The 14,438-nt window shown below is 46.6% G+C and overlaps 1 protein-coding gene across 1 annotated transcript; it reads left to right on the top strand.

The window, feature by feature from the left end:
* Nucleotides 1-912: 912 nt before the first annotated feature.
* LOC120583799 (putative protein FAM90A12P) lies at nucleotides 913-3,569 on the top strand. Its single transcript, XM_039839233.1, has 5 exons — nucleotides 913-1,023; nucleotides 1,369-1,565; nucleotides 2,106-2,214; nucleotides 2,656-2,754; nucleotides 2,868-3,569. The coding sequence occupies exons 1-5, from the start codon at nucleotides 913-915 to the stop codon at nucleotides 3,567-3,569; spliced, it is 1,218 nt and encodes a 405-aa protein (XP_039695167.1).
* The last annotated feature ends 10,869 nt before the right edge of the window (nucleotides 3,570-14,438 follow it).

Here is a 14,438-nt window from a genome sequence, read left to right as displayed (position 1 = left end):
AACCCTCAGAGAAATGAGACTCTAGGACAACTAGGTATAGCCATGTGGCTTTGGGCAATGGGCCAAGGAGTCTGTCGTTGCAATCATGCCTCTGAGCGGAGAGTCTGGCAAACTCCGCCTTCTCCAGGCTCACTGTCACCCCAGGAGTAGCTCCAGGGGGAAATGGGCCCGGGCACTGTGACCCGTGTGGGCCGGTGGGTGAGTAGTTGCTGGGTTTTCCTTATGGGCAGATAAAGCCGAAAGAATGGATTTGTTGGAAAGCACCGGTTCGAACAGATCCATTTCACATGGGTGAGAAGCGAGTTGCAAATGGGACAGTGATGCTACACAGGTGGAAAAAAGTCCAGTTGAGACCCTCAGCTGGCAAGCTTCCGGTCAGGCAGAGGCAAAGGTATTCTTTCTAGGTGAATTTGCATTTGAAAATTGCCTCTGCTTCTGTGGAACGGGACATTGAAATCTTCCAGAGGGGCGCATCCTTTCTTTTTGCTTTGGGAATGCGTGTGCCACAGGAGACAACGTAGTGTTAATGATGGAGTGAGTCTGAGGGCATACTGTCTTTCTCTCTCCTCCTGGGAGGTGTTGGGATAGACTTCAGCAACATCTCTTAAGGCAGTCATTCGTGGATGCCCACCCAAACCCTTCGGGTGTGCCTCGGGTGCCTTGCCTCAGAGTCCCTTTCTGGGCGTAGGGGATCACGAGGCGATGGTCAGAGGTCTGGGACTGTGGCATGACGGGGTGAGGAGGGTGTTTCTTCTTCGTGGCCCTGAGGTCCCTTCTTCCACCCGTGGAGGATGAGGCGCTTGAGGGCCTTTGTTTCCAATTCATTGAAAGTTCTCGTTGATTTTGTCCTCAGGAATTCCCCTAATCCGCGGCTGAGAAAGAAGGACGCGAAACCCCGGCGAGGTGTGGCAGATGGCGGGCGGAGACCCGCAGCGCTGGCCCCGCAGACTCCAGAAAGGGAAGAAACCACAGAGGGCAGTAATGGCGCACAGGGCTCCCCCAGCAGAGGAGGAGGATCCCAGGGTGAGGAGAGGCTTGGCTCTGTCTAGGACTCAGGGGAGGGGGCGGGGCGTGGGGGCAGGGGTTTCTGCGACCAGGACGGCAGGGACGGAGTTTGGAGAGGGCAAGTTTTGCAGACCTGACACGCTGGTTCCGTCCCATCCGAGGCTCGTCTGCCTAGGGACCCCTTCCCCAGGCTTGGGCTTGGGGACGCCCCCTTCATATCTTCAATATCCTGGCACCTAGAACGCCCTGCGTTTCTGTGCCCTCTCCATGAATCTGTCCCGTCCCCCGCGCCCTCGTTCACCTGTGAAATCTGCCCGTGATTTATGCTGACTCGCTTCCCTCCTCTCCCTCTTCCCCCAACAGGTGAAGTGCAAGGACTGCGGAGCCTTCGGGCACAAGGCACGCTGCCTCAGTTGCCCCATGAAGCGTTGGGCAGGGGCCCTGGCCCCCCAGCCCCGGGGTTTTCATAAGATGAAGGAGAACTTAAAACCATGGACTCCCCGAGAACTGCGGAAAGCAGGGCACTTTCACGACGATGACACGGAGGAACCGAGGCCAAGGTGAGCACTGGGGGCCGTTAGAACCAATCTTGGGCGGGTGGGGGGAAATCTCCAGAGCTCTTGTGTTCCGCTCCATCTCTACACCGTGTAGAGCGCCATCTGCAGGCAACGACTGGGACAGACGGAGATTGCTAGAGAGACGGGGCGGGGCTGGGGGGGGCGGCGGTGGCGGGAGTGGGACAGAGAGAGAGAAGGAGAATAGGAGCCCTGTGTCGTCCTCCAGGTGTCCCATAGGACAGCTCGTTCTCCTCCTGGAGAATCACTGAGGTGTGGGGAGTGGCGGGGAGGCAGGGAACATCTTCCGACTCTGACAGGCAGGTAGTCAATTGAGTCCAGATGGAAGTCCTTCATGTAGAAACCGGGAGGCCTCCCTGGAGTGGGGGATGGGTCTGAGGTGAGGGAAAGGCCAGTTGGGCCAAGGCACAGGGCCTCATTCCAGTTCCCACACCATAACGGGGAAAGGGACCGGGCTGCTGCAAGATTTGCCCGCCTTGGGACCAGAAATGCAGTGGCTTCCACCTACCGCCTTTCGTTCTGCAGGCCCGACGCACGGCAGAGACAGGCTCTACTCCAGAGATATCCCATGAGACCCCAAGCGAGGCCACGGCCAAAGTGGAAGGACCGGACCGAATTCTGTGACTATGTGAGGGTGAGTGCCCCCAAGTTCTGGTCTCTTTTTCGCCCCGGGTTCACCCCGACTTGTTCAGCAACTTTCTGTGAGAGGGAATTGTAACAGTTCCCTCCTGACCCACGTCGGTCCCGAGGCCTAGTTTCGGTGGTAATTTTTCCTCGGCGTCTCTCATTGTGCATTATGCCTTGGCGTGTGCCAACAAGATGCTGGTGGAGGGTGTGGAAGTGATCTCATTCGATGCTTCCGGAAGGTGGACCTCTTTATGGAAATCAAGGGCCTCGAAGTCCCGACCTCTACTTCCAAATGGGCCCTCCAAGCTCCTCGGTCCTCAAAATGCCTTACAAAAGGGCACGGTGGTCTGCGTCCCTCCCCCAGGGGAGCACATGACAGAGCTCACGGCCACGTCCCCTTCCCGGGCGACGTCTGTGAGACGGTTCATGCTTTGTAACCTGCTGTCAGAAACGGGATCCAGGGTTTGTGGTCCCTTCTTCTGTGCTGAAGAGCAGCGAGGTCGAGGAGCTCGTCCTGTGCAAATCCACTGCTGGTCCGCCTTTGCCCGTTCGAGTTTCCTTTTCAGATCTTAGATTTTTCTGTTCTTTCTTGAATTCTAACTGGTTCTTGAGCTGAGGAAATTCTGACGTGTGATCTCTGTGTGTTTCGTTCCCCTACAGCACCCACAGAGGCCGAGGCCCGTCCACACGACCAAGAGGAATTGTGTCCTGGACAGCGCTCTCTCAAGCGGGCGGCCTGTCGGAAACCCAGACGTGACCTGCACGGCACCTTCCCCGGAAGAACCTGAATGGAGCACGTTTTCGCCTCCAGGACTCAATAATAAAGTCAGCATCAAGGCGCCAGGCCAGAGAGCTGCCCAGATCTGCATCCAGACGTGCCAGAGCCCCCGAAAGAAACCGAGACTCGGCCCCTGCCAGACTCCCCGGAAGAGCTGGCCGGGACCGGATCTGGGGCTTTTCCAGACTCTCCAAACTCCAGCTAGTGCGACGGCAGCCGGACTATCGTTGGCACCTCAGGCGACCGGGAGGAACCTTGGCCAGGTGCAAAGCGTTGACTTCCAGCCACCGCACAAGGGACCTGTCCTGAAGGCTGTGCAGGCCTGCCTGGCACCCCAGCTCGTGCCGATTGACCAGGTTCCGGGCCAGCTCCTCAGAATGGTCTTCACCAGATTAGACAGCGGCCGGTGGAGCTCCAGGTTCGTGACAGCCCCCTCATTCGCTCCTGCTCAGGAGCCAAGCCCTTCTGGTCAGAGCCCTCCCATCTCAGCGAGGTCGGAGGGACCGTGTGCCCGCGCCCCACTGAGTGTCCTCTATGACGACCTCCAGCTTTCCTCCTCCTCTGAAGACAGTGACGGCCAGTGAGACCCCAGGGGCAAGGAAGACCTGTCCTCCAGCCCGGGTCCGTCTGGAGGTGATCTTTCAACTGGGGAGGGGAAGCCACCAGGAGCAAGTAGGCTGGTTCTGCTCAATGGGCGACTTGCCAGCTGTGCTGGGTGTCCACTAGGGGAAGCCGAGATCATACGTGGGGCTACACGCGAGCAAAGGCCGCACTGTTTAGGCTAGGAAGTACGAGTGATCTTTCCAATAGTAGGTTTTTAAGAAATTGAGGTTCGTGCTTCTTGAACTGGCACGTGAAGTGTCTTTTGACTTTAATTTTATGTTTTCGATAGAAATTGATCCTAAGTCAGTTTGCCGAAGGAACCTTTAAACTCTACTGCAACTAGGAAGCTATGTGACGATTCTGTACCTGGTGTGCCAATGTCTGACTTCGGGGCTACCGTGGAAGGGCCCACCTACGTGATCTGCTTAGAAGGCCCCACCGCGCACCCGTCCTGAGATGAGGCTGTCAGACCGTGGGAAGATACTTCTGTGGAAATCAGGATGCGTAGCCGTCCTCCGGTTTTGCGCATTTGGTTTCTGAATTGCCTCATGAACCTTGTGTTTGACCATGTTCTTTTGATAGTAATAAAAACCTGTCCAACCTGGCCTGTCGTGTGCTTGGTTTTCATGGGTGAGCGTTTCCGAAAAGTTTCCAAACCACGATTATTCCTCCCCGGTGGTTTCACTGAGAGAGAGGAAAGGGGGTTTTGGTAGGCCCGCTGGCTTCCGAGAAACACAGAAGCTGAGGCGCGCCCAGCCGCACTGAATCAACACGTGCACACGGGCCACGCGTCCAAGTGAATCTTGTGGATGCACAAGTGAGAAGAGCTTCGTGGTGCAGGCCATGTCTCCCGCCGGTCCGCACCGGAGCGGGTCGCTGAGCTGTCGCAGACAGGCGATCCTGAATCGCATGCGACGAGACACAAAGACCCTGTGTCTTCTTGGAGGCCTGGATGGGGGCGGGGGGGCGGTTGGGGGCCGGGGGCCCGGGAGGTCTTCAAAATTTTGCCGGCGACCACGTCAGGGACCGGGTTGCTTGAGAAGCACTGGAGGTGCGGGTCGAAGGGCACGCCTCAGTCACAGGCTCCCTACGTTCTCTCACTTCGAAAGAGCTCGGACTAAGCGTCAAGACAAGTGCGAGAGCTCTGACGAGACGATTTCCTTAGAAGGACCGCATGAGCGCTCCTTCCTCCTACCCTCCCGCAAACATTTCCTGCTGCAATCCTAGGACGCCCATTTCCGCTTCCCGGTGAAAAGCCAGATGGCTGCATTTTCGCCCTCTGAGGGGAATCAGCATGGCCATTTACATCTCTTCGGATCGTGCTGAACACCACGTTTGCACTTCTCAGGATTTACCTTGTTATGATCATCGTCTGGATCACGGGTGCTCTTCATGACGCTGTGGGTGATTCTCCTACTTCCTGTCAAGTAACACGGTGCTGCCGGTGCTCACGCAGCATGGTCCAGACCAAGCTTGTAGTCCCCTCTTTTCTCCTGGGAGCCCCGCAGGTCCCTCGATTCCTCCGCACTGCTCTTCCCCCAGCCCACTTCTGTGCACGCCATCCTCGCAGCCCCGTGCTGAACCGACCCTGGCCGGTCGGGATCGGCGCCTCCCCAACGGTGACCGCCAGGTGCCCTCCTGCACACCCGGACTCAGGTCCCCTGTGACTTTCCCACTTCTCTCCGCACCCATCACATGAGGTCCGGCCCCAAGTGCCCTTGAAAGCCCAGCACTGCTCCTTCCTTCCCTGACTGTCTTCTCTTGTCCTTGTCAGCCGTGGTCAGAGTCCCCGGTGCCTTGCCTCCCCGACTCAGGGCCCTGCTCGCCTTGCTCACCCTGCTCCTGTGCACGGACCATGGCTTTGCCCCGCCAAAGCTTTGGCCCCAAGCTCGGGTACCTGTATATTCCCTTCGTCTCGGTCAGCGACTGCCACCTCCCCAACTTGTCCCGGCAGCCTTCGGTGCTTCACTTTCCCTACATGCCCCTCCTTTCTGATCCTTCGGCGGGGCTTCCATGCCCGCAACCCGGGGCCCCTCAGTCCTGCCCTTCCCGGGAGCAGCCCCTAACCAGTCAGACTTCCACAGCTGCCCAGCTGCCTGCCTCTTCCCGCAGCGAGACCTTAGACTGAGGACTCTCCCGGAGCTCCAGAAACAGGATCACAGAGGCTCATCCGACGGCAAGAAAAGACTCCCAGTTACCATATCACCCTTTGGAAACCATCATCCTTGCAAAAGTCCCTGAAACCTATGAGTTTCAAAAGGAAGCGTAGATTACAGTACTCCCCCAGTAAAGACCCATTACCAAGGGGATGCACCTCTGTCATGGGACTGCCTCTTTGGGAAAGAAGGGAAGACACTCCTAAATAAGTCTGGCAGCGTCGGGTGCAGCTCAAGCCAAAGACCTCCTTACCGCGTTAGTCAATTTTAAGCATAAGATTCGAGAGTCTCCGACTGTAATCCAGAAGGCTAGGAACTGAAAAGGGAAAAATATGTTGAAGTGAAGAGCTGCCACGTTTTGTCAATGAATCAAGTGGGCCGAATTTCCGAAGGAACGAAAAGAAACACAGACGCCAACTCGCCGTCTCTTCCCATCCCAACCATGGCGCTTTAAGGCAACCTTCCGTACTCGCAAGACGAAGGAGCAGGTCAGGAGGCCCCGTGCTTGCTTCCTGTCCACACTGGGCTGCACACAATGCCCAGCCCCGGGAAGCCCGAGAACCCACTGCGCCGCGCGCTCCTGCTGAGACGCTCCGACATTTTTCTTAGTCCCGGCTGCGCGTATGACTGTCTGCACAGCAAAGCCAATGGGAATAATCCAAAGAAAAGAACCCGTCCAATTCACAGTCGTTTTCCAAATCCCCAAAGCAAGCTGGATTCCATGTTCGTAGGAACCAAGTATTAGTCGGGTGGGAGGATATGTGACAAGCCGAAGGGGAAGAGAGTCCTTAAGATCGTGACATTTGTGCAATGACAGGCGATGACTAGCATGAGAGGGCTGATCGCCTTGAAAGATATCAGAATGGCGACACACTGTAATAGGGACCTGTGACTGGGATGATATCGAACAGCAGCTCTACTCATGTAGGAGAAACATGTCTATGGGCTGCAGAAAAGGTTGACTGACGATATCCCGGCCTCCGCCCCCAATGAACACGCCGCCCCGTTCAATCTAAGGGAGACTTGAGAGTAGTACGAAACACTTCTAAAGTTGCCTGAATCGAAAGGATCTGACTCATACATCACTGATCGTTTGCACATATCCAGCGTTGGGGAAAGAAAACAAATTCACGGTTAACCGCTCTTAATACTCTTGCCTATCCCAACCGACTTTTGTTTGTTTGTTTGTTTGTTTGTTTGTTTTTTCCTGATAGGTTGAAGTGAAAAACGAAGAAGTGATAGTGAAGAGGACGGGACCAAAATGATGCACGGCGGGCCCGAAACGTGTACAATTCCCGCCGTCCACCGGGACTCTCCTTCAGACTGCGCGGGTTGAAGTCGGCCCTGGGAGATGGTCCCGAGAGTGAGTGCAAGGTCCGCTGCGTCCAGTGAAGGCCAGCGGCGGCCACGCTGGGCGCATGCAGCCCTTGGGAGCGGGGGTGTGGGGGGTGGCCGACGGAGGCGGGAGGCAGCTGCGGGAGGGGCGGGCGTTGCCCTTGCCGCCTAGGCAGGAAGGACCTCAATCGGCGAGTCCGGTGGGGCGGGGCGGGGCGGGGCGGGGCCAGGACTACAGGGCCCGCCCAGGGTCACCATCAGGGCGGATGGATTCATCAATAATAAAGGAGAGGCCGAGGATAAAGGCAACGGGGTTGCAAAGCTGCTCAAATCGTGAAAAGGGGAAACAACCCAGAGGGCCAAGAGTCTTGACAAAGGGAGCCTCTCCACCTGGGCTAGCGCCAGTGTCGGGGCCCCCGGCGCGGGGCTGTTATTTATCCATTAGCTAGGAAGGACTCGTTGGACCCTGGACAGCGGTCGAAAATGCCCGAATGGCATGATTGACGTTTCCGGTGCTACAGGTCTCTACATGAATACGAACTCAGGTGCCTGACCGCACCCCTGGCCAGAGAGATGCCTAGTGGAAGAGCAATGGGAGAAAGAATCCAAATATCACCCCAGAGGAGAAGAGGCCCACCGCGCACGGCCCAGTCCCTGCCCATGCACCCGAAGGAAAAGACCGAGACGCGGGAGCAAAGAGACTTCCGTGTGTCCTCATGGAGACGTCTCAGAGACAGCGACTTGAGTCACGAGGCAAAGTGCAGAAGGAGCCGGGTTCCGAAGGACCCATATGGTCGGACTCTTGTCCTCGGGATTTCCTAGAGCAGTCCGCTTCCCAGAGGTCTAAGAGAGAGCGGCGGCGGACCGGGCGTGCAGTGAGGCGTGGAAGGGCAAGTAGCGTTTCACAGAAACGGAGTTGCAGTAGGCAAGCGTGCAAAGCATGGGAGGTGGACGCGGCTGCTGGTTGCAGCCCACTATGAGTGCGCTTAATGCCAAAGATCTGCACACGCCAGCGGACTGCCATGAGACATATTCTCGGATGCGACTGTCGCCCATTCCAAAGCCTCGACGTGCAGGAGGGGACAGACATGCACACACATGTTCACTTTCCTCACCGAAAACGCCGAGTCGTCGTAGGATGCGCAGGCGCCGGTCTCGGCGGAAAACGCCTACGGATGGCAAAGGCCCAAGGGGAGGACATCCTTCAAAAGCCGCTGGGATTCCTGGGATCGGGCTAATTGGATGGTCACCTTGTAGAGGTCACGTGACCTCGAAAGCGCTCCCAGTGTAAAGCCAGATGGCTGTGTTTTCGTCTTCTGGGAGGAATCAGCATGGGCATTTACATCTTTTTGGATCAATTACTGAAGTGAACCAAATTTCCTAAGCAAGGTATAGAAACAGAGAGGCTAAATCGCTTTCTATTTCTATACTAAGTGTGTTGCTTTAAGGTAAACTTCTGTGCTTTGAAGAGAAATGAATAGGTCAGGAAGCCTTGTACTTACCTTTTGTTCACTCTAGGTTACAAGCCTTACCCGCCCCCCGGACCCTGAGAAATTACTCTGCGGTGCACTCCTGCAGAGTCGCTCCTTTACGTTTTCTTCCTCACTGCGTTTGTGACTCTCTGCACAGCAACATCAAGCAAGTAATTCCATGAATCAAGCCGTCCAATTCATAGCAGTTTTCTAAAACAGAAAACAAAGCTGGATTTTATGTTCAAGGGACAAAATATAATGTAAACCTCCAGCACATCGATGCATTAAAATATCATTTAGTCGGGTGGGAGGATGTGTGACAAGCTGAAGGGGAATAGAGTCCTTCATATTGTGATGTTTGTATAATGATAGATGATGACAATTGTCGGAGGGGTGATCACCTTGATAGATATAAAAATGGCGACGGACCTGATTAGGCACCAGTGACTGGTATGATATTGTACCGGAACTCTATCTATGTAGAAAAAAATTATATGGTTAGTGGAAATGATTAAGCAAACAGCATTGTTCGGTATGCATCATCAACTTACATAGTGTATCTACTTGAAATTTCTTTCCTAGTGTCTTCATTTTGTTGAATTGGTCTTTAATTATGAGTCTTGTAGGATTTAAATCATTTGGTGTTTGATTATATTTAAGTTTATTTTTTTCACAGATTCTAATTTTTTCAAAAAGTTATTTATTTATTTTTTTTAGGCGAAGCAAGCCTTGGTTGACTTCACAGAGTGCATTGACCTTGTCAGTATACAATCCCTTGTCAGTTTACAATCCCTTATTTTTTTTTATTTTTTACAACTACGGAACCATCTTCCTAGGTGGTCTCCCATGCAAATACTAACCAGGCCCAACCCTGCTTAGCTTCTGACATCAGACGGGATCTGGGTTGTTCAGGGTGGCATGGCTGTAGACAAAAGGTTAATCTTTTTTACAAAAATGCCTTAGTGTGTTTGGGACACTTGGAAAGGTCAGCTGACTTGTATATGTAAATATGTTTTCACTGAATTTTGAGTTTTGATCAACACTTGTAAAGTATCAATACTGCATACAGGTTTAGAAGGTGGGCTTTTGACAAGCTTCTGCAGTTTTATAAGCTTCTGTTTCCTTAGCTGTAAAATGAGGTTAAAGTTAGTGTCTATTTTACAAGGCCGTTGTGAAGATTAAACTAGATTTTTCAGATAAGTTTAGCATAAAACTTTGCTCATCACTATATATTAGCTATAAGGGAGTGTATTGAGGGGGTACATGACAGCCAAGCAAAAGCTTAGAAGACAAAGAATAGAACTATAATCAAGAGGAAAGATTTATCTCTGAAGGGCACAGTCTAAGGAATAAGGAAGCAGTAGTGCAATTTGGAAGATTGTAAGAGGCATTTGGAAGATGAGCGGGGAAGAGGAATTTTAAGACGAGTTGATTATCACAAAATGAATGCTAAAAAAGGGGAAATTGGCCTTGCATTAAGTATTCATCTATTTTCAAAGTGGATTCTTTAACAAAAACAAAATATATCATATTAACCATAAGATGGCAATATATGAACTTTAAGTAACATGTAATAGCTTCATTGTTCATTATTGTATCTCAAATGTGATAGATATCATGTAAAAGAAAAATGTCAATTATTGAAGTCCTTGGGGAAATTTGCTGTACTCAGTTTTTGCTAGATAGTATATAACTGAAATGTTAATGCATTATTAACTTTTGAAAAATCAAGTGTAGAATTTTTTTCAAAAAGTAATTTGTTATAAGTGGAAATGAAAAAAAAAATCATGTCTTCTTTCCACTGGTAAATCTTCAGAATATAAATTATTAAAGAATGTAGTGATTTGTACAATATTGATTTTCCTTCATTCTTCGTGTATTTGTTGCATTTCTTAGAGAGGCTTTTACACTATTATTTTATCTTTTAATTTGTTTTTGACCAAAATTTTCATCTTTTAATCTGGTTTCGAACAGAATTTTTTTTTTGGTAGATATAATAAAAATGGAGATTTAATTTTTTTATTTTACTAGAGGTAGTTTAAAATATTTACATAATTTTAACTTTCACCTTTGAAAAGCCGTATTTTGAATTTTTGATCTCTTTTGGAAAAGAATTTGCTTTTGATCAAGGAAGTTTTCTTCTATCTCTGGGAAGAAATGTTTCATGTCTACATATTGAAAGTTTATTGTAACTTGTACTGTTTTTGCTTCAGGTTATGTTATTGCAACAAGATTAACATTAATATTAATATTTATTGATATTTCACAGTATTGTACAGATTAGATTCCACTGTTTGTCAGCCTTGATAATCTCCCCCAACACACACTTCAAGTGCCAATGGTTTCTAATATAACTTGTGGTCACAGTGAATAGTCCTAAAAACAGAAGTTATATTGTTTCTATTTATTGTGGTCTGTTGGATCCTGAGGATGAGGATTAGTTTTATATATTTAAAAAGTTGGAAGTTTGTACATTTTATTCTGTGATAATTAGTCATTTCATCAAAAGTCATTCCATTAAATTGGTAATCATTAAAAGGAATGTATTTTTTTACACTAAACTTTTATAATTTGAGAGCATGAGGGAAAAAATAGAAGTAAGCATTTTGGTTCTAATTTGTTTTTAAGAAAATAGTAAGTGAATACAAGGCAGTTGTGCAGTTTAGCAAAACTCAGCTTAATATCATGTTTTCATCTTCACATATTGCTAGTATGTCACTGCAGGGAGTTTCAAAAGCATTTCCTTTTAACTGAAAACAAACACATACAAAGAACAATGATCTGGTTTTCAGTGAATGGTTCTTTAAAAAAGTTCAGATTCCTAAAAATTTATGGTTATCATCTACTTCACTACTCGTTCCCTTTTATTTAAAAATATTTCCTTTTCCGGCTTGTGTTTTTTAAAAAAATATGATTTTTTAATTAAATCAGTAGCATATAAAAGAAAGCAGTATAGTCTAAGAAATTAATTCTTTGGAAACCTTTGAAAATTTTTGGTAACTTTTGTTTATATGTACAATAATGAAATACTGTTTAGGGGTTTAAAATTTAGTGGGTCTAGAATCTGTTATCATTGGACCATGAAAAAGTATTTTGTTTTCCTTTATACTTTTAAAATAGAACTTTCAATTAGGTGAGAGATGTAAAAAATGGTAGCGATAATGGGAAACAAAGGGTAATTTTGGTCCAAGAAATGGGCACTCGTGGCAACTCTGAGCCATACTACAGTTTCACCTCAGATTGCCTGATCTTTCATTTCAAAGTTTCCCTTCATTAAAAATTTCCACACCTTAGAAAGTCTTTTTTTCCTCCACTTTCAACCACACTGATGATGTCTAAATATATGTAAAACTAAGTTATTTGCTCTGTGTGCCTAGGTAGCCAGTAAATTTAAGAAACATATGATATGTCTGAACATTGGAGTCAAAATAAACTTTTAAAAATAGATAGTATGTTTTGGGCAAATTTTGATGGTAAATTGTGATAATATGTCTAAAGAGCAGGTTTTTTTAATGTAGATGAAAATTCTTGGGTATTTTTGGATTGCAGAGTTGTAATTAACTTCTGAGAACTAGATATTATGGCCTTATGTGAACAGTGGGACATCATATTTTAGACTAGCAGAGTACTGAAACCTGAAGAGTAGAGGATTTTCACGTTATGTTGCTTTTTACTTTTACCAAATCCACTGCTTTTTTTTTTATTGCCTCTGCCCCTGTGATTGAGCCCAAATCTCATAATTCTTTCTTATGAGGAGTGAAAGTATATACCTTTAGATTGAATTTTTATTGTGATAACTTTTTTCATATTTTTTTTGTTTAAAAACATTATTGTTTGAGAGAGTTGTGTAAAGAAGCTTCAGATGTCTTGCTTATCTTAGAAATTGCATGAATACTTTGATATAACCATTAAGAAGAGCAACAACTATTTTTCAAATAACTTGTTTCTCCTAGGTATACCTTAGATGAATTCCAGAAGTATGGTTGCCTGTGTACTTACTGATGCTCTTAAAAAAGAGGACCTGGGAGGTAACCTGGACTGTTGAAATGCAATCCCATGAAACTCTGAAGTATAGTAATCGGACAATATTGGTATATTTGATGTTTTTCTGAATGAAATCTTTATGAACATTTAGAGTTTTTTAAAAAAATTGTTATTAGATTTGTAGAAGGTATATTGGCTTGGCTCCATCAAGATACTGCTTCTGAAAAAGAACACCTTGAAGCTCTCTTAAAGCATGTTAACTACACAACGTGGATCCTCCAATTGTTATTACTAATGCCTAAATATAGAAAATAACATAAGACTTCTCTGTTTCTAGTCTTATTATTGTCCTCTTCATGGAGAAAAGTTCTCTATACCTACAAGGTACAATAAGCATCTTAATCTTCTTCTAGTTTTCTCCTTTTTCTACTGATAAACTTTCTTCTCCATCACTTTCATCCTGTCACACATTTGTTCACACTTTTATAGTGGACCTTATCACCTTCCATGTCAAGCCTGGACTCATCCGCTTCACTTTTAAGGCATTTCTGGAGTGCCTTTGTATGTATTATCCCAGATCTTCCATGTCACAGAACTTTAAAGGTGAAAGGTGGTGTCATCTTCATTTTATCGGTGAATAAATAGGCTGAGTGACTTACTTAAGACCATTAAGCTACTAATTCGTTCATTCCTTCTACCCAACTCATTTTGTCATTTTCATGTGACTGTTTTAAAGTTTTTAAAATAATTATCTACATATTAAAGGTACTTAAAATTTTGGTCTCAATTCCAAGGAAGAAAAATGGCTAAATTTTTCAGTCACTGATATCTTTTGTTCATAGAATTTCAAATCTTTGTTGTAGATGAGTGTTGTAGAGGGGTTAATGGATAATTAAGATGTTCTATTTTGGGTAGAAAGTGAAGAGAAACATTCTGACTGGTCTCACCTCTGTTTTGCATAGCTTGGTGCCATTTCATTCTGCCGGGGAGGCCAGTGTACAAATTGGTGGCAAGACTTAAGTTCCTCATTTTTAATTCTTTGGTACCTATGTTAGATTGGCACAAACTCTGCACTTTTTAAAGTTGTTTTCTGTTATCTTAATTACCCAGTTTAAGAGATGTATTTTTTAAAAGACGTTTCAGTAAAGTTTCAGTAAAGTTTATGTGAGAGGCAGTGTTAAAGGTGGGAAGAAAATAGATTGGAGTTAGATGGAATAGGTTATTCTATGGGAATGGTTTAATTCTTCTAAGCCTCGGTTTCACCATCTGTAAAAATTAAAGTGGTTTTAAGCAGTAAATGCCAAGTACCCAATCCAGAGCGTGATTAATAGTTGGTATTTAGTAAATGTCAGTTTTCCCATTAGATTGCAAAATGTGGTTTACATTTTTATATCTTCAGCTTATGTTTTCAGCCTCACTGCCCAGAATAAGATGTTTGTAGAACAAATGCTAATACATCTTCACATCACTTTCTTCAATTAATATATTTTGCTGCCTTTAATATACTGAGTAAATACATGGACTCATATATTTACTTTTTCATTTTATTAATCAAAAGCCAAATAAATTAACAGACCTCTAGAGTCAGATATTAACATAATTAGTAATGTCCTAAAAATATGGAACTTAATAAAATATTATCAAGGTTATTTAAAATTTTTGTTATGTCATTAATCATATGTATTATTGTTTTTTTAATGTATGTAAAGCAAAGTGTAATATGGAAAACAAATTTTCAGTTATAATTAATTGTAGGTGTTAAAAAATATTCAGAAAGTTGTTGGGCATATCACTGAGGGTGTATGCAGCCCTCTCAAGGTAAAATATTTTGTTTTTATATATGTTACATGGTATCTGGTTAAATTATTGCCTTATCGTTATGAGTTTAAAGATACTGATAACA

Source organism: Pteropus medius, unplaced genomic scaffold, assembly GCF_902729225.1.
Source record: "Pteropus medius unplaced genomic scaffold, Ma_sr-lr_union100, whole genome shotgun sequence".
NCBI lineage: Eukaryota > Metazoa > Chordata > Mammalia > Chiroptera > Pteropodidae > Pteropus > Pteropus medius.
Note: the sequence above shows the minus strand (reverse complement) of the source record. Positions and strands in the feature narration are given on the sequence as shown.